The 20,121-nt window shown below is 37.5% G+C and overlaps 1 protein-coding gene across 2 annotated transcripts in view; it reads left to right on the top strand.

The window, feature by feature from the left end:
* The first annotated feature begins 3,132 nt into the window (after positions 1-3,132).
* The window catches only part of KCNH8 (potassium voltage-gated channel subfamily H member 8), a 380,763-nt gene continuing 363,774 nt past the window's right edge, over positions 3,133-20,121 (top strand). For both annotated transcript variants that reach the window (XM_005545676.4, XM_074033725.1), the window contains exon 1: positions 3,133-3,418. In XM_005545676.4, coding sequence (XP_005545733.2) covers positions 3,343-3,418 — 76 coding nt within the window. In that variant the 5' untranslated portion in view covers positions 3,133-3,342. The remainder of the gene's footprint in view (positions 3,419-20,121) is intronic.

Genomic DNA, 20,121 nt, shown 5'->3' with positions numbered 1-20,121 from the left:
TGGCACGATCTCAGCTCACTGCAAGCTCCGCCTCCTGGGTTCACGCCATTCTCCTGCCTCAGCCTCCTGAGTAGCTGGGACTACAGGAGCCCACAACCACGCCCAGCTAATTTTTAGTATTTTTAGTAGAGGCAGAGTTTCACAGTGTTAGCCAGGATGGTCTCGATCTCCTGACCTCATGATCCGCCTGCCTCGGCCTCCCAAAGTGCTGGGATTACAGGCATGAGCCACCGTGCCCGGCCAAGAATTTTTTTATTATTAGGATACATGTGCACAATGTGCAGGTTTGTTACATCGGTATACATGTGCCATGTTGGGTTGCTGCACCCATCGACATTAGGTATTTCTCCTAATGCTATCCCTCCAAAGCCCCAAAAATATTGATATTAAAAACATCAATTTTTTTAATGAGGGCATTAAGTTTACTCTATTATGTGGTTATCCTATATTCTTGTAGCATTGTCTGGTTTAGGCCATAGAGAAAGATCACATCCCTGTAGTGGAGAAGGAATCTGCAATAAAATGAGTTGGGGTTTTTTTGTGTCAGTAAGTGGGGACAGTGGGAAAATTTCCTCTAAGGAAAGCCCATGAGATTTGGTGATTTGGGGCAGATGACAGTGAAAACTCTAGACTCCCATGATGCTTCTTTCATGGCCTTTGATTTCTAGGTGGCAAAACATGTTTAAAGGGATTTAATATACTTAAACTTGGATGGAGGTCATGTTCTAATGGCACAATTTAGCCTCATCGATGCCACAAACCCTTAAGATGAACATTAGGCTTTCGGGCCAGAGCTTAAAAAGGGCCTGGAACTCAAGACCAGAGTGGTGATGGCAGTCTTCATTAAGAAAGACTTCTTGGTGGACAAAGGATATAAGAGATAGTGAGGTCCATCTACTGCAGTTCAGTAGGATACAGGACTTGAATTTGAATTTAGGGCAGGGATCTTGCCATGCCTAGCATAGTTTCTGACACATAATAGGTGTTGGAGGGGAGACAGTGAATGATAAATGCCGGGCTCCTTTTGCCATGAAACTGGGGCTTTCTTTTGGGTTGTCATTTTTAATCCCCTCTGTGGCTTGCTTCGTGCAGTGATTTCATACATTAGGCAACACAGACCAGGACCACGAGGAAACAATTTTTACACACACGGCCCTACAGTGCAAACTGTATGAACCTGAGTCATGGCTCACAACTAATATATTTCATCCTGAACTTCAAGCCAATTCACGGGTGGCGTTTATCTCCGTTTTACATCGGCAGCAACAGCCTGAATTTTCTGGGACACGATGCGCCACCCAAACACCAGGGACTCCCTCATCTTTTTCTCCCCAGCTCCGCCCAAGACGGAGCCACATAGCCACCCGCAGTTGCGATCCGCTCGCCGCGTGGGGGACTTCACCCGCGTGAGCTCGGTTTCCGAAAAGCGAAGCTGGGTTGGGACACAAGGATTGAGGGGCGGATAGGGATGGACCTGCGGCAGAAACAGGGTCCAGCTGGGCGAGGAACCCCACGTTGATGGCTCCTCTTCTGGGATGGCCGTCCCGCGCCGCCCACTCCGGAATCCCCTCCCCTCCCCGGCACGCCCCCGCCCAGCTAGCCCAGAGCCTCTGCCGGATCTTCTCGAATTTCAACACAAAGGGAATCCTCGGCCGCAGGAAGTGCATCACGAGAAAGGGGGCCTGGGGGCGGGGAGAGGGGGATGCCGCCTCTCTCTCTCCACCCCCTCCCTCACGGAGCCCAGGGCAGACGTGATGAAACCCGCGGGGTCCCCCCACAAAGCCCCAACGGCCGAGGGAATTTGAAACAAGAAACCCCCTTACCTACAGTAAAGGGAGGTGGAAGCTCGGTCCCTCCTCCTGTCACGCTCGAGTCCCTGGAGATCAGAGCTGCCCTCTCCGCGGCTCTGACACCTGTTTGCTTTCCCCCTCCTTTCCTTCCGGGTGCACTAGCACCTGGGCTTACGTTTGTTTTTCTACCCTGGGGCTCTCAACTTCCCTTCCACACCCCGCCTCCCTTTCAGAGTTTTCTGTAAAGTTCAGGCTCGGGGTGTCCTCTTGCACTCCCCACAGGGCTGTGCCGCAGGCTTGGGCGACTTTCCTTGCAGAACGTCGGCGGAGAGGGAGTCCCTGCGGGGGCCAGGGGAGAGGACTGGGAGAGACCACTTTGGTTTTCTGAGACGCCTTCAGTTCCTGGCCGACCGCCAGGCTTTCTTCTTGGAGGTGTCAGTCTTGGGGAGTGGGGCCTGGGGAAAAGGGGGACAGGGTAGGGGATTTGTGTTTGAAACTATTTTTGGAAGGCAGCCTTACTGTTTTTACTTACGTGGTATTTTGCAAATTAATAAAAATAGCAAACTTTTCTAGAAATGCTTTATTTACATTTTACCGGAGATTGTGAAACCATCCATTGTTCGTTTAAAAGGCTATTTTTTTTTTAAAGTTTGGGATGGCTTGGAGAGGCCAATGGCAATTAGGGGAGAAGGGCTGAAGCACCCCTTTTTGGAGATCGGGGCCAGTTTCCTGGACTAAAAGACCCTAGTGACTGGGCATGGGCCTCACAACTAACTCGGGTTGCCCTGCCCCTGTCGCGTGGGCTCTCAATGGCAGGTGCTCCGGAAGGGGGCCACCTCTCCGTGGGGCTCCTGGCTGCCTCTGCTCCCTTGGACACCACTGGGGGGCCTCCCCCTCCTAAGTTGTAGGCCGAGGCCGGATACCTGCTCCGACCTGTCTCCTCCCTTTCTCCAATACCACACCCACGGGACTCCAGTCTCCCCGGGAGTGGGACGGAGACGGAACAAAGGGGTCTTTGTTCACTGGCTCCCGGGGGGTGGGAGTTGCGCTCGCTCTCATTTCCTGGCGCCCCTTGGAGACCGGGAGGCTCAGCGCCTCTCCCAGCTCTCAGCGCCGCCCTCCCAGACCCCAGAGACGTCGGTCAGGGCGCGGCGCCCCGGGCCACTGCCGGCTCTTTCCGGGCGGGCGAGGTGGGGGGCGAGGCACCGCGCGGCGGCGCCTGGGGGCACTGTTGCCCGCGGAGGGACTGTGGGGGGGTTTCAGCAGCTGGCGGGGGTGGAGGGGGCGGGAGAGGGAGCCTGCGCCGGGCTGAGCCTGGAGGTGCGGGGCGGGCTCGGGGAGCGCTCTCGGGGCTGCTCTTGCCACAGCCAGGGCGGTTGGAACTCTCTCCTTCTCTCCCTCCATCCTTCCACTTCCCCTGGTCGGCCCCGCCGTCAGGCCGGGTTCCCCTTCCCTGCCGTCATCAGGTTCCCCTTCTCCCTTCTTGGCACTTTCCTTTCGAACCATCCTTCTGGACAAACTTTGATGGAGAATTTCACACCACTCTGGAAAAATGCCGGTTATGAAAGGATTACTGGCGCCGCAAAACACCTTCCTGGACACCATCGCCACCCGTTTTGACGGAACACGTAAGTCTTACACTTGGACGAGTGGTATGTCATTTTCTGAGACTGATTTTTCTCGTACACATTACTTTTGCTCCCACCTTCCCTTCTGCACCAGCAGAGTGAATTTTCTTCTGTTCTTGGCAAGGTGTCTTTTGTGGGGAGAAATTTGTCCCCTCATGGTTTGGTGTAGTATTAACACTTTGTATTGGTGTAATAGTTGGCTCTCTTGAGTTCTTGGGTTTGTAAGAACTGAAACGTAGCCTGAGGAAAGACCGACGCCCATATTCACTATGGGACCTGCATTTTGGTGTATCTTTAGGGAATTGGTTGCAATTTTCTGAGGTGAAAATGGGAATATCGGTGTACCTTACCTTTCTAGAGTTTCAAGTCTCCCTAGATTGAAAGGAGAGCTTGGCGTGCTCTTTTTTGGAGCCTCATTCCGTGATATCTTTCGGATAGGTATGATTTACTGAGTTTAAGAAATGCAGGATTGCCAGGTGTAAGCTTTCTGTAGAATTTTAAGTGTTGTGAGTTTGTCAGAACCTTGATTCCTGCTTTTGAGCTAAAATAGCGTCTCTCTTAATCCTGAAATGAGCCTAACACTCAAGCAGAGGCTGTTCAGGAAGGGCATGAATAATGACTGATTTGGTGATAACAGAAAGTTTTCAGGTTTTTTGAGGTCGAATATTATTGGACATTTAGCTCATTTAAGCTACAGTAGGAAAAAAATACATAGGATGTTGTGTGGTTGCTAGCAGACGGTTCAGTATCATCTGCAAGTTGTTCTCTTTCAGGACCACGGTCAGGTCCCCACTCCTTCTCTGGCTTCTCAAGCTCTCTACTTGACCCTGTGGATCTTCCCAGCTGGCTTTAACCCTGTAATTAGGAGTCTGCACTACCAAACCTAACAAATACTCTCAGTTGGTTTCACTACGAATATCCTCATCTTTTTTCTAGCTTATCCTGCCTCTGTGCACTGTCTTCCATTTTTCTGTTATTTGAGACTCAGAGAAACTCATTTATCCTAAAGTCCTTCTTAGTGGTTCCAGTGTCATTGTTTTTACTCTGTATATTTCTTGGAGCTGATATGGGAGAGTAATGCTAATTTCATTTCCTCTCCAGTAATCTAAATACACAATCTTATCTTTGGGTGGGAACCAAGTCTTGGACTTTTATTTTTCACAGATAGTTGGAAAAGTTTACATGAGAGAGAAATGAATCACTTACTTTAATTTTGTTCAGTTTTTATTTTTGACATCTAGCCTAATCATGGTAGCTGGTGTGGATATTTGGTCACTTCTTAAGTGTTTTATCTTTACATCTAGCCATTCTTTCTTTCCCCTTTTATATTCTAAATGTGTTAGATGTTATGTATGAGGTGTAATGTTGTTACCTATGTCTTTTTTAGATGATAGTAATTAATGTTGTAGGAAAACTTCAAGTCCCTGCCATTGCCACTACCACACCACTGAAGCTCCACACAAAATCACCACTGCTGTATTTCACCCTGCATGATTGTGGGTACTACTATTCATTACCTGAGCTACTGATCAGTTTCATGTGGATGTTTTTTCTTGAAGTTGAACATCCAAAACTAAAAGGCTGTAGACATTGACCCTGAATGTGTCTATTGAAAATGAGGTAATTGGCAAATGGTAATTGTTTATCTCATTGCCATTTAAAGTTGAATGAAGTGTAATGTGTAGTGAATCATCCCAGCACAGTAATTCCCCCGTGGGAATTACTACAGTGTTACATTCAGATATCAGTTGCAAATGAGAGGGGCTTTAAATCATCAGCATGGAAATATCTTGGCCTCTGACTCTGACTATAGTGATATGCATGATAAGCAGGAGGGCATGTAGGGAGAGATGGATGTACTTGTGAATAGTTCTTTTTCTGTGTTGGCTACACATTAATGTTAATAAGATAGGTTAGATACTTTAAATCCTTATTTTAGAAGACCATGCTGACATACCTGTATTTAATACAGTAAGAATCAAAAAGTCTTTTGGAGACCATACTTGGTCTGTGCTCCACAGCGTCTGGGGGATTCCTGGAGGGAACCAGTTTGCATGAAATCTGACAATCAGAGAAACAAATTTGAAGGTGATAAGTAATGTAAAGGTTGACTTTGGCAAGATTTTGTTTACAACATTTGGTGAACACCTCTCCTCCCAAGAAACCCCACTCAATTCAAGAGGGTTTTCTTTTCTCATTTTCTTTTCCTTTCTTTTTTTTTTCCTTTTTGAATTTCAGGATGACTTGAATAATCTGAAACTTAAAATGCCTTAAACAAAATTTTAGCCACAAATTTTGGTACATTAGAATCATGGGCATACCATTTTTCCAGCTAGCTATTTACTTTATCTTCTTATGCCATCGTTTCTTGTTGATACAGTTTTGTAATTACTGTCTCTGAAACTATTTTCCTATGATAATCCTTCCTACTCTTGATTTTTATAGCTGGTGTCATTTATTTTCTTTTGCAGAGTAAAACTATTTACAAATTTTAAATTTACAAAATTGCCACCTACTCAAAAACTGCTGGAAAATGAATAATGTTAATTATACTCAATATGTAATATGCTGAGTTGGTATAATTTTTACCTCATTTGTGAAGTATGTTTTACAGTCATGCTAGTTTCTTATTTTATTTTGGACAATTTTTATGAAAAAAATTAGAGAGCAAACAACAACCCTGGCAAACTGCCTTGCTAACGTACCCAACATGCAGTATTATTATTAGCCTTATTGATTTATTTTATTGTAAAATAATAAAACAATGTAAGACACCATCTGAAAATCCTCCCAGGAAAAATAAATATATGACAACATAAAACTCTATAATATACTCCTACTATTTATCAGTTGAGATGTTATCACAGGGCAAATAACAGGAGTTAATAATACATTTTATAACTTAGTGACACTTTATTATTTTACATATTATAATATTTCTTCTCTTTAATATTTAAAAAGGGAGCTCTGTCAGGATTGAAAGACATTTGTGAATTATTAATTGAAGCTATTTTTTCTGATATGCAATGTAATTTGCAACCATTATTAAAAAAATATTTTTATATAAAATTACCACTAAATATATTTACTCTTGAAATATATTCTATGGTTTGTATTTAACTGAAGTGTAATGAGACTTAGAAAAACTAAGAACCTTAGAAATCTTAAAAACATATACTCCATTTAGGGGGAAAAAGTAAAAGTAACTCCAAAGAATTTCTTTGAATTATTACATATAGCAAAAACCACTCACTTGTACCACTCTAAGACATACACACACACATATACACTACACACACACTCCTAATGATATGGCCTGCAACTAGTTCACTTCTACATAGTTTTTTTTTTTTTTAACATATTTACTGTAATTTAAGAAATCTTTTCTGTTTAGACTTTTGCTTTAAGTAAATAAATATTAATTTGGACAAAGTATAATAAGGGAACACATTGGCATATATTTGAAAAAAATATACCAATATATTTATATTTGAAAAAAATAGTGCTTTTAGTACAGTTGTTTGTCGCAGGATACCATTTGAGAAAAACAGCTTTTTAAAAAAGATACAAAGCTTTCAGAGGGAAGTATCCATTTTCAAACATAATGGTGGATTAGCCTACATTTTCTAGGCATATCAAAATATGGCCAGACTTCTTCTTCCCTTTTGGGTTACTAAGACACAAATTTAAGTTTTAAAAGAAGTTTGTAGCCCCATGGACTCCATCAAGAAGATTCCAATGAAAGTATTCAAAGTAATAGTTGTTTAGAAACTCATTAATATTTGCATATATTTTATGCACTTGTATATAGCCTGTTTGAAATGGTCCAAAGAAATTTGTTAAAATTGATGCCGGGCGCAGTGGCTCACTCTTGTAATCCTAGCATTTTGGGAGGCCGAAGCGGGCAGATCACTTGAGGCCAGCAGTTCGAGACCAGCCTGGCAGACAGAAATCCCGTTTCTACTAAAAATACAAAAATTAGCCAGGTGCGGTGGCAAGCGCCTGTAATCCCAGCTACTTGGGAGGCTGAGGCAGGAGAATCCCTTGAGCCCAGGAGGCAGAGGCTGCTGTGAGTTGAGATCATGTCACTGCACTCCAGCCTGGGTGACAGAGTGAGACTCTGTCTCAAAAAAAAAAAAAAAAGAAAAAAGAAATTTGTTAAAATTGAGATACTTCCTCTACAGAGGAAATTCTCAGTGGTTTTTTCTTTTTATCTTTTTGCTTTCATCAAGGTACATAGACCTCTTAATGTTAGAAGCATAGGGAGAAGGATAATGTACCCATTATCATACTCTTGACTTTGTAGATGAATTCTGTGCCCTCTAAAGGACTTATCATAGGGGTTCTCATAACTTCACTACAATGAAGAAAGTGTTCGAATTACAGGAATTGGATTTATGTCTTTACGGAAATGATTTTCTTTTGCTTCGCGGGATACACAAATAATAAGAAAAGTTGTATTGCACAGTCTTAAAAGCTAACATCAGACAATTTTGGCATTATTATATAGAGAAAATGGATATGTAATATGCTGAAAATTGAAATTATGTCCACGATATATTCTTTCTAGGCTCTAACATTTTTCATTACTTTCATCCCAAAGGCTGTGGTATGAGACCTCTTCTGGCCAATGAGACTGGCAAAGGACAAAAAGTCTTTCCAGAAGCATATTGAGGATCCTGAGTTACTAATTTCTGAGATATCTTAGACTCAACATACTTCTGGAAGAGGCACAGTCTCTCTAAAGAAATGTGTACTTTATTCATTCATTCAATCATTTTCCTTTTTCTTTTCTTTTCTTTTTTTTTTTTAAGACGAGTCTCGCTCTGTCGCCCAGGCTGGAGTGCCGTGGTGCGATCTCGGCTCACTGAAACCTCTGCCTCCTGGGTTCAAGCAATTCTCTGTCTCAGCCTCCTGAGTGGCTGGGATTACAGACGCCCACCACCATGCCTGGCTAATTTTTTTTTGCATTTTAAATAGAAACGGGGTTTCACCATCTTGGCCAGGCTGGTCTTGAACTCCTGACCTTGTGATCCATCTGCCTTAGCCTCCCAAAGTGCTGCGATTATAGGCGTGAGCTACTGCACCTGGCCCAATCATTTTCTAATAATATTCAATGAATACTGACTATACACAAAGCCATTATGCTAGGATCTTTGGAATAAATCAGGACTATCTTTTTCTTAAATGGGGCAATGTAACATGCACAAATTACCATAATATAGATTAGAAAAAGATAAGTGTAATTTGGAAGGTGCAGACAAAGGGCTATGCACATTTGGGTGAGGGAGGAATAGTTTCTATGCAGGAATCATCTGAAAGGGCTTCATATAATAAATAACTTTGGGTGGGAATGATCGTATCATATATGATAGGTGCAAAAACAATATTCTATTTAATTTGCCAGTTTGTACAGTAGTTGTCATGGAGGCTAGAAAGAGCCTTTAGTGAGAATAACAGGCATTTTAAAGGGTGTTAAGAGGTCAGTGTAGAGGTAAGAGGGCAATGGAAAGTAGGTTAGACTAGCCATAAAAGATCTTTAAACCCAGAGTGTTTGGTCATAATAAGCCATTGGAAGTGATAGATCAATATTTTGGTAAAAAACTATGGTGCCATCTATGTCTGGTTAAAAAACTCCCAAAACACTCAACCTTCCCATGTTCTACAGTCTAAAGCACACTACAGTAGATGTCAACTTTAGACTTGGAATGTTTCTTTTCACTATCTCTTCTAATAATGCTTTTTAAAATAAAGGTTCCATAGAATGCAGTGGAGTTGATGTATTCATTTTCTTAGGAATGTTTCTTTCTCCCAGGGAGTTAACTTTCTCTTAGGGAAGTGATAGATTTATTTCTCACCGCATAGCTGACTACTCTTCTCCTCCAGGACAGTTTACCCCTGTGTTACTCTAGAGTTATGCCTGTGGTCGAGAAAAAGAATTGAGGGTTTGCTGGAATTAGTGCCAGTGAAGTTGATTGGAGAAATCCCAACAGTAAAAGGTAAAGAGTTGGAACTGCTACAAAGATAGTATACTTCACCCTGGCAATGTATATTTGCTGATCTTGTCTAAATGCTGTGTTTAAAATCCAAAATACAAACATCAAAGATGAGACTTCAACTTTACCTATGACATAGTTCGTATTTAGCAACTGGAGCAATTGAAGAGCTTTTTCAGTAAACAGTCAAATATAGTTATTGAATTATAAATTCCCTGGAAGATATATTTTGCTTTCCTTTATGGTTGTTAATACAACCATCTTTGTCACATAAACCCTTCAAACTCCACATGCCCTCAAATGAACTAATAATCTTTTCTAGCCTTTGAAACCTATTTGTTTTCTTATGTTTTCCAGACTCATTATTGGCATCACCACCCATCCAGTTCTTCAAGCTGGAAATCTGAGTTGGCCTTGACTGCCTACACATCTAATTAATTATCAAATTTTTAATATTTTACTGCAGAAATGCCCTAATTTGGTCCCTCAATTCCCTCTTTATTGCTTCTGTTTTAATTTTGATCCCTTTTTCTTATCTCCACAATTGCAGCCTTTCTCTACCTAGACCACTGTGACCATCAGTCCCTTCTTCCACTGCCACTTGTTCAGTTTCCATTGTTCCCAGAGTGATTTCCATTAAAAACAATAGTACCACTTAATCATGTAACACTCCTGCTTAGAGCCATCCATTGGCTCCCTGCTACCTTTTGGATAATATCCAATGTCCTTAGCATCATCTGACCCCAAGATGATTCTGCAGAATCTTTTCCAACCACTGTCTCCTAGGCTACACACACACTCATTCTAAATTCCCTGCTCTTTCATGGTTTTGGGACTCTGCTTTTCACTTGAAGAACAAGATGTTTTTTGTTCGAGATCCATCCTAAAGATTACATTCTATCAAACTCCTTCTCTGAGGTTCCCAGTAAAGTTACATGACATTTCCTCTATACTTCCACATGGCCTTGCCCATTCCTGTAATCAGCTTTTATATGTGCTATAATTATATGCTTTCAAATTTTAATACTCAACCATGAACTCCTTGAAGCCTTAACTATGTCATTATTCCCATTGCTTAGACTTATAGCTGAAATGGTCTTTGCTCAGTAAATATTTCTTTGAGTAAAAGAATATCAACTTACTTGAAGGCCAGGGCTGTATATTAATTATCTTTATCTCCCGTTAGTGGTACCTGGTGTTCCTTTTATTCACTATTGCATGATTACCTTTAGTTTTGAGAGATAATACTAGACTGTCTTCCACCCTCTTCTTTTCACGTGGTTCAAGCACAACTTTCTTTTACAAACTCTAGTGATAGTAGTGTCTATCATCTTGGGCATGTCTACATGCATACTGTGTACGGTGCTGGTCCTTTTTCTGTTCCTACGACAACGCAATAACCCAGCAAGGTGGAAGGCAACACCCACTTTTTGAGTCAAAGATGACAAAATTCAAACTCAGAATTCTACTATATCCTATTAGCCCGTGATTTTTCTACTATATCATACTGCCTCTAAAATGTGCTTGCATAGCAAGTATAAACAGACTAGGGTGGTTTGTGGTATTGTTTCTAGTTTCTAGCTCTTGCAAAGAAGAAGAAATTTCTTTAAATATTTTAGCCATTTCTAGTTTGTATGCTGTTTGTTCCCCTTTGGATGTATTATGCTTTAAATACTTGTCATTTAAATGATGTTTTAAAATTGGTGTTTAAGACTTATAACTGGAACTACTAAATGCATTCACTGTGCAAAGCAGTTTTGCTCATCAAAGAAAATCTACTGTCCATTTTTTTTAAAAAGGAAATCCATTTTCTTTGAGATTTTTCTGCTTAGAATTTGCTGACTTTATTACTCTCTTGTGATTTCTTTTTGCTGTGAGGTTAATCTCTCTGTGAAGATATTCTAATTCTCGTAGCTATTATAGTGACGTCATTTTGGATATTTACCTTGTTAGGGTCATATAGAGGACATTCTTCCATGTATTTTGAGTCTGCTTTTATTGGAAGAATGTATTTTCCAGTGTCAGGTACTGATGACGTCTTTTAACAGAAATAGTTTACCTTTTCTCCACAATGAACTTACAGGAAGAAGTAAGGGTAGTTAGCCCACCAACTCTCAAGTCTATAAAGCCTTTTTTTAAAGAGGTTTTCTTTTGTTCTATTAAGTGCTTTGGACAGACATCTTTATTGTATTTGTCAGTCCAAATGAATCTCTTATTCCAGTTATTGAACTAAAGGGAACAGAGACCAGAGCACTTACCAGTCTTACCATGTTTTATTTGATTTTCTGGAAAAAAGGATCCACATGAGAAGTTCAGATTTTATTGAAATGTCAAATATCCAGTTTGACAAGAAGTAGACGGCTCTTACCCGTGGTGTTCTGGCTATTCCTTCAATGGAGAGAATAAAGTAGAAGGTAAAATTGGGCAAGGCTTTTACCTTAACGTCTGGATAAATGTTTTCTGTGATTCGATGAGTTATGGAAAAGAAGGAGGATATTGGGCCTGGGGCAATGAGAAGGAGCTTTTGTGTTGTATTAATTTGGTACAATTTTGGTTAGGCTACATCTCAGTCATCTGAAAATGAGCCTGTCCTTCTCTCTCAACAAATGTGTAGTTTTAGGTTTTAGGATACATCATTGATAAAAACCTAGGCCTCTTATCTGTACAGTACTTATATTATATATTATTGGTTCTAGCAAGTCAAAAGTTATACAATTATTTGGTAGATATTAATAATGGCTAATATTTGTATAGCTTTTCAGCATTCTTTATGTCATCACTTGAATTGTTTTTAAATTAATGGATGAAAAATGGTTTCTTGTGATTGTTAATGTACATTTGTTTACTATAATTGAAGTTCAGAATTGTTTAATATGTTTAAGAGATATTTAAATGCTTTATTGAGCATTACTTGTTTATATTCATTCTCTTGTTAATTGAATTGTTGTTTTTCCCTTTTTTGACATATTTGAGCCATTTATATAGTTCTAAAAATGGAACACTTTATTAGTAATATGAATTGTATAAATTTTCCCAGTTTTGGTTGGTCTTTTGATTTTTATATAGATGAATTAATAAATTTCCCTGTTATGATATCTAGACTTTGTGTCATACTTAGAGAGGCATTCCCTATTTTGAAATTACTATTATTATTTCTAATTTTTCATTTTTGTGGGTACATAGTAGGTGTATAATTTTTAAAACATATCCTGTATGTTCTACTATGGTTTTATTTTAAGTATTCAATTTTTTTTCCTCCATTAATAAGTTCTGTAATTTAATCTCCTGAGTGTAATACAGGGATCAAAATTATATTAGTTTCAAATTCCTATCCTCAGAGTTTATAGACTTGAGAGTTGGACAGATTTCCTAACAGTGTTATTCAGCATTTCATTTTCTTTATGTTAATTTGAAATGTCTAGTTTATCATATTTTATATTCTCTATGTAATTTTATTTCTTGACTTTCTATCGTATTATATTAACTGATCTTTTTCTGTCTATTTTAGTACTACAATTTTAATTATAGAATATTTGTGATATGTTCTTAAAATTCTTATTCCATTATTTTGTTCTCAGAATTTTACTTGACTAATTGTACTTATTTGGAAGTCTATATGACTTTAAGTATCAAATTTTCTAGTTGAAAAAAATCCTGATGGTATTTTTAATGGACTAATGTATAGGAAATATGATAATTTTGTGATGTTGAAAATTCATATTCAAAAACTTACTAGGTAGTTTTATTGTTTACACCTTTTGAGGGAGTTCTCAGTAAAGCATTTTGTACTTATAATATTCCTAGTAATTTTATCTTTGCAATTTCTATGTAAAATAGAAAGTTTTCTTCCACTGTTTTGCTTTTTCTAATTCAATCATGTTTGTTTATTTGAAGGAAATTAACTTCTATATGTTATTAATTTTTTTAACCAGCCAACTTACTGACATTCTCCTATCCTTTGTAATAATTTTAGTGTTAGATTACTGAAGTTTTCAGATAAGAAATAATACTGTTCTTAAATAATAAAAATTTTGCCTTTTGTTTCTAATTTTTGCAACTCTTACTTTTTCCCTTTTCTTTAATTGTTTTGGCCATTTTTAGATCAACGTTAAAACATGGTGGCCATAAAGAAAACCCTTCTCCTTCTTAACTTTAAGGGGAATTATTTTATTGTTTTTCTAATGAGTGTTGTCTGGCTTGTCATTTGAGAGGTAAATATTTTATTATATATTTGTGCTTTATTAAAAGACTTTGTAATGTATTCTTATTTCGTTAAGCCTTTTTAGTCAATTGCCTTTTTTATTATCTATCGAGGCTATTCTTTCTGTGTTATTGAATCAATTAATATAATGAATTCAACAGGTTTTATAATATTGAACTATCTTTGCATCCTTTCAATAAAAGTTACTTGGTATGTTGCTGGACTTTCCCTCCATTAATAGGACTTTTATGCTGAATATATATATAGAGATATATATGTAAAAATATATGTACACACAAATATAATATGGTGTATATATAATATGGTATATATGTATATATGAAAACAGAGCCGAGATTGATTGGCTTATAGTTTTGGCTATGGCCTTATCTAATAGTGTCTCAGATGTTTGTGTAGTGAATATAGTTTTTACTTCAATGTGTGTTTAAATCTGAAAGATGCCCAGCAATATCACCTATTTTTCAGATACAAAACATTTGTACCTGAACACTTTTCAGTTACAAAACATTTGTATCTATATCTATATCTGTATCTATATCTATCATCTCCTTTCCTATAACAACATGCACATTGTACACGAACTAGTAATGTCTCATAGTTTGTGAGAGGCCTAAGGTTACCAGCCCACAAGTTAGTGGAGTCAGTTGGAAATATGGGAAATTATAGTGTATGTATACATGCAATATATTTAGAACTTATCAGTATCTTTGGTATTAAAAAAAATCCTACAATAAACCTTTTTGGCCTCAATGACCTCACAGAAATGAAAAATAAGTTTAATGAATTATTGAATTCTCGTTTCTAAGAAAATTGATGATGCATAGATAACTGGGAGAAAATGCTGACATTTACATTTGTCATGGGTGCCCACATTGACTACATTAAAATCACTTGACTACATTAAAATCAGAATGCATAAATCTGCTGAATAAGCATCAGCATTTTTTTAAAAACTAGTAATCGATTTAAGAAGACTGTACCTAAAAATTATGATTCATTCTGTAGAAGGTATCTTGGACATATTTTTTGAAGCATGACTTTTCATTTAGATCAAAGGACTGCTCTTCCAAATGAATTTCATTTATTCCTTTTTTGGTAAGGGTTTGTAATCATATAATTTACATATATTAAATCACTCCTTTTAAGTGTACAGTTCATTGAATTTTGCAAAATATATGCAATCACGTAACCACCACCACAGTCAAGATTTAGAACAGTGTCCTCAGCCCCAAAGGTCAGTACCCTCCTCCCACTTCCAGTACATAGCAGCTACTAATCTATTTTTATGCCTACAATTTTCCTTTGTTTAATATGTAATATTAATGAAATCATACAGTACCTGGCCCCTTAACAAGCAGTTTTGCTTTCCATGATTTCAATTATGTTCGGTGAGCTTAGTCCCAAAAATATTAAATGAAAAATTCCACAAATAAACAAACAATTCATAAGATTTAAATTGCACACCCTTCTGAGTAGGGTGATGATATCTCATGCTATCCCACTCCATCCCACCCAGGATGTGAACTGTCTCTTTATTCAGAGTATCCATGCTATGCAGGCTACCTGTCCATTAGTCACATAGTAGGCATTTGGGTTATCTCATCAACTGTTGCAGTTTCACAGTGCTTGTATTTAAGTAAACCTTATTTTACTTAATAATGGACCTAAAGCACAAGAGTGGTGATGCTGGTGATTAGGCATCACCAAAAAGAAGTCATAAAGTGCTTCCTTTAAGTAAAAAAGTGAAAGTTCCCAACATAATGAGAAGAGGAAAAAAATATGCTGGGGCTGCTAAGATCCACAGTATGAATAAAACTATCTGTGAAATTGTGAAGGAAAAAAAATTGTGCTAGTTTTGCTGTCACACCTCAAACTGCAAAAGTTACAGCCACAATGCATAAGTGATTAGTTAAGATGAAAAAGGCATTACATTTGTGGGTAGAATACATGAACAGAAACATATTCCAATTGAGGGCAATTGGATTTGGTACTACTGTCGGTTTTAGGCATCTACCAGGTGGTCTTGGAACATATCCCTCTCAGGTAAGGGGGGATTACTGTATGTAGCATTCTTTGTCTGCCTTCTTTCACTTAGATAAATGATTTTGCAATTTATTCCTCTTTTTGAGGGAAGCAGTAGTTTGTTCTGTTTTATTGTTGAAAATTTTGTTCATTTTGATTTCAAGTTTTCTTCTGTGTGTAGAAAAAAATGAAGCACCAGTGATTAATGTGTTGTTATTAGTAAAAGCACTTGGCAAGTATTCATGTCATGAGGGTTTCCAATGGAAAACCAGTTAACTTTAATAATGGTTGAGTTTTTGTATCTAATTGAATTGAAGTAAAGCTTTTCAAAGTTTGTTCTGTAGATGAATTATATTCCTCGGTAAATGTTGTTGTAAATTCAGTTTAAAAGGTCATTAAAGATAAAGTTACTAATTTTATGGTGACAAAGCAAATGTAAATTTTGGTAGATTAATTTCTAAATTAATAAAATGTATGAAGCATAAATGTTCTTGGACTTGATGTAGTGTACGCATAATTCACTTTTGTGTTAATCACTATAGAAGTTGGATTTTATAGAAGTCAAAATTACCACGTTTTTATATGTGGAGAATTAGGTACAGTAATTATACTATGTGGTTAGATACATTAAATACAGAAAAACTATTTGGCATGACACTACATGGTTTCTTTTTTTAATGCTTGTTGTCAGTCAGAGTTTCGAAATATCTGAGTCTTTGAATTATTACTTGTAAACAATCTAAGTGTTCAACAAAGTTATTAGTCTTTTCTAAATGAGCCTTTTATATTTTCTTTTCATTTTGTTTGAAATCACTTGAGAATATTTACCCAAGGCTTATAATTAAAACACTAAAAACTTCAGCTTTTAAACATTTTAACAAATAGCAACTTTTTAAAAACAAAACTTGCAGATAGAAGTACATTGAAATGTACTACTGAAGGCCGGGTGTGGTGGCTCACACCTGCAATGCCAGCACTTTGGGATACCTAAGCGGGTGAATTGCTCGAGGCCAGGAGTTCGAGACCAGCCTGGGTAACATGGTGAAAACCCGTCTCTACTAAAAATACAAAAAAAAACCAGAAAAGAAAAAAAAATTTAGCTGGGCATGGTGGTGCATGTCTGTGACTGAGGCATGGAAATCACTTGAACCTGGGAGGTGGAGCTTGCAGTGAGCCAAGATCACACCACTGCACTCCAGCCTGGGCGACAGAGTGAGACTCCTTCTCAAAGAAAAACAAAAAGAAAAAAACAAATATATTACTAGATAAGGGAAAAATATTAAACATTGAGAGCTCAAACTATTTACTAGACTTAAAGTTATTTATTTTTTCTTTGAGATATTTTAACTTAGAAAATATTTTGGTCGAATTTGTTTTTAATTAGATAAATTTGTGTTCCGTACTGATTTTGCAATCTCTGTATCTGGAACAATATTACAAAGAATCATACAGACACCTATTACGATACATTTTTATATTACAAAAATGTTTTTGAAGGTAAAAACAAAAACATGAGGCAAAATAAGAGGTAATATTTGGACTGAAATGTTTGTACTTTCCAATATAAAAAAATATATAATTCAGAATATTCTTAGCATAGCAAAATTTGGGGGGAAAAGTAGAATTTAAAATATCCTCTATTTAGCAAAATTTGCTGTATGCCTACAGGTTATTTTAGCGACCACAGATAATATTTTTTCAATTAAAATTTTTATGGTCTGTTGTGAATAGTTAATTGGAGATGTCAGCAATTTCAAATTTATTAACTGTGAAATGCACCTTTGAGGAAAATTACAGGCAATTTTATGAAAAAAATAAAAATAATGACATTACATAGAGGAAAAGCAAAAACATAGTCTTCAGAATAACACCAACAACTTGGCATAAGAGACAGATACGGCTAAATACATGATTTAAATATAAAAAATATAATAAAATATTTTTGTGTTTAGTGTACTATTTTATTTTGTGGTTATATATATATAAAACAAATAATTTTATGTTTTAAAATATTTTTGTAAAAAATAAATTTTATAGGTTTATCAATATAATAAAACTAGTCAAAACTAAAACCAAATACTTATACAATTACATTATTTTATTCTTTAATACTTACTTTCACTCTAAAGCAGTCCCTAATTTATACCTTATGTTATACTCACTTCATAAAATCATTTTCAAAGCCATTTGAACTAGGCAGGGGTTTTGGGTGTGCCTCAGATTGCCAAGCATAAATTTCCAAAAAGTAGACTTTTAAAATAATTTAATTTTTATATTATCTTCTGAGGTAGATTGATGAAATTGGGAACAATTATTCCACAATTTTAATTGTTAATACACAGTTGACTCCTGAACAACAGAGGTTTGAATTGCACGAGTCCACTTAGACAAGGATTTTCTTCCACCTCTGCCTCCTCCCATGAGACAAGACCAACCCCTCCTCTTCCTGTTCTCCCTCCAGTCTACTCAGTGTGAAGATAAGGATGAAGACCTTTATGATTATCCACTTCTATTAAATGAATAGTAAATCTATTGTCTCTTCTTTATAACTTTCTTTTTTTTTTTTTTTTTTTTTTTTTTTTTTTTTTTTTTGAGACGGAGTCTCGCTGTGTGGCTCAGGCTGGAGTGCAGTGGCCGGATCTCAGCTCACTGCAAGCTCCGCCTCCCGGGTTCACGCCATTCTCCTGCCTCAGCCTCCCGAGTAGCTGGGACTACAGGCACCCGCCATCTCGCCCGGCTAGTTTTTTTGTATTTTTTAGTAGAGACGGGGTTTCACCGTGTTAGCCAGGATGGTCTCAATCTCCTAACCTCGTGATCCGCCCGTCTCAGCCTCCCAAAGTACTGGGATTACAGGCTTGAGCCACCGCGCCCGGCTCTTCTTTATAACTTTCTTATTAACATTTTCTTTTCTCTAGCTTAATGTATTGTGAGAATACAGTGTATAGTACATATAACACACAAAATACATGTTAATAGACTGTATTATCAGTAAGGCTTCCAGTCAACAGCAGGCTACTAGTAGTTAAATTTTGGGAGAGTCAAAAGTTACATGCAGATTTTCTACTGGAGGGAGGTGCCCCTAGTTCAAGGGTCAACAGTAAATATTAAATATTCAACAATTGATATAACACTGATATGTCTTTAATTTTTATATGCTAGAAACATTGACATGCAGATGACATGTGTCTCCTTTGGCCTGTCATTGCTCCTAGACATGTTTATTGTGCTCACTTTAGAGACAAAGAGCCAGAGAACCCTAAAGAGGCTAAGTATTTTTGTCTCAAAGCTAGAACAGGAGAAGGCTTGGCTGTTGTTCTCCTCTTCATTGCAAAACCCATGCTCTTCCTTCAACTTTACTCTGCTTTTAGTTTGAAAAGAAGAAAAGGGAAGATAATTGACATTTAATAAGCAAATTTGGACCTAATGCTGCCACTTAGTATTTTCACCTTCATTAGTTAATTTAATCTCAGCAACAATGCAAGTTAGATGTTTCTGTTGTGACTTCATGGATTGGGAAACTGAAGCCTAGACAGGTTTCATAAATTGTCAAAAATCACACATTTTATAAGTAGTGAAGCTGGAATTTATACACATGGTTTTGACAATAGCTGACCCTGCTTAATAAAAGGCAAAAATTGGATCTCAAGTGTAAGGCATTAAATTTATGATTAAGAACTTGATGATCATACGTGGCTTCACTGTGAGATACTTACAAGCTATTTTTTGCTTTTTAAGAAGACATTATCTGGGAACCTCAACCCATAAAGTTACCAACTGGTAATGTTTTATAAACAGTATTTAGTGGGTTACTCTGGAATTTACCTCTCTTGTTCGAATAAAGTACCCAGAAAGCTGTTTTTACCTAAGGAGTAATAACCCACTGGTGTTGGAGAATTGAGAGCTCTGCCATAAGTCCAGAGCTTGTTAATATTATAATATATTCAGAATTATCTGTAAAACAATGTCACACTAACTTGAATTTTAAAATGCTTCTGGCTCATCAGTGGTTCTTTAGGGGTGGGGGTCAGGGTCAAGAGGGGTAGAATTATAAAAAGACGTGAGGAAACTTTTGGGGGTGATGGATAGGGTCACTGTCTTGATTGTGGTGATGTTTTGGGCTTATACATCTGTTAAAGTTATCAAATTGTACACTCTATGTGCAATTTATTGTACATGAATTGTACTTCAAAAATGCTGTTAAAAATGATTTCTGGGGTGGAAGAGAGATGGGTAGAGTTAAAACTACAGCACTATTAGATTGGTGCAAAAGTAATGGCAAAAATAGCAATTACTTTCACACCAACCTAACAGAATGACACGTCCTCTGCATTCAATTTTCTCAACTCTGATGAGCAGCCTTTTCTGGAATACTATTGTTTGTGCGGATACAAACTATTGAATATATAAGACTTGAGAAACAAATAATGTTAACAATGAACATAGTCAAATTAATGCAAACTTAT

The sequence above is a fragment of the Macaca fascicularis genome, chromosome 2 (genome assembly GCF_037993035.2).
Source record: "Macaca fascicularis isolate 582-1 chromosome 2, T2T-MFA8v1.1".
Lineage (NCBI taxonomy): Eukaryota > Metazoa > Chordata > Mammalia > Primates > Cercopithecidae > Macaca > Macaca fascicularis.
Note: the sequence above shows the minus strand (reverse complement) of the source record. Positions and strands in the feature narration are given on the sequence as shown.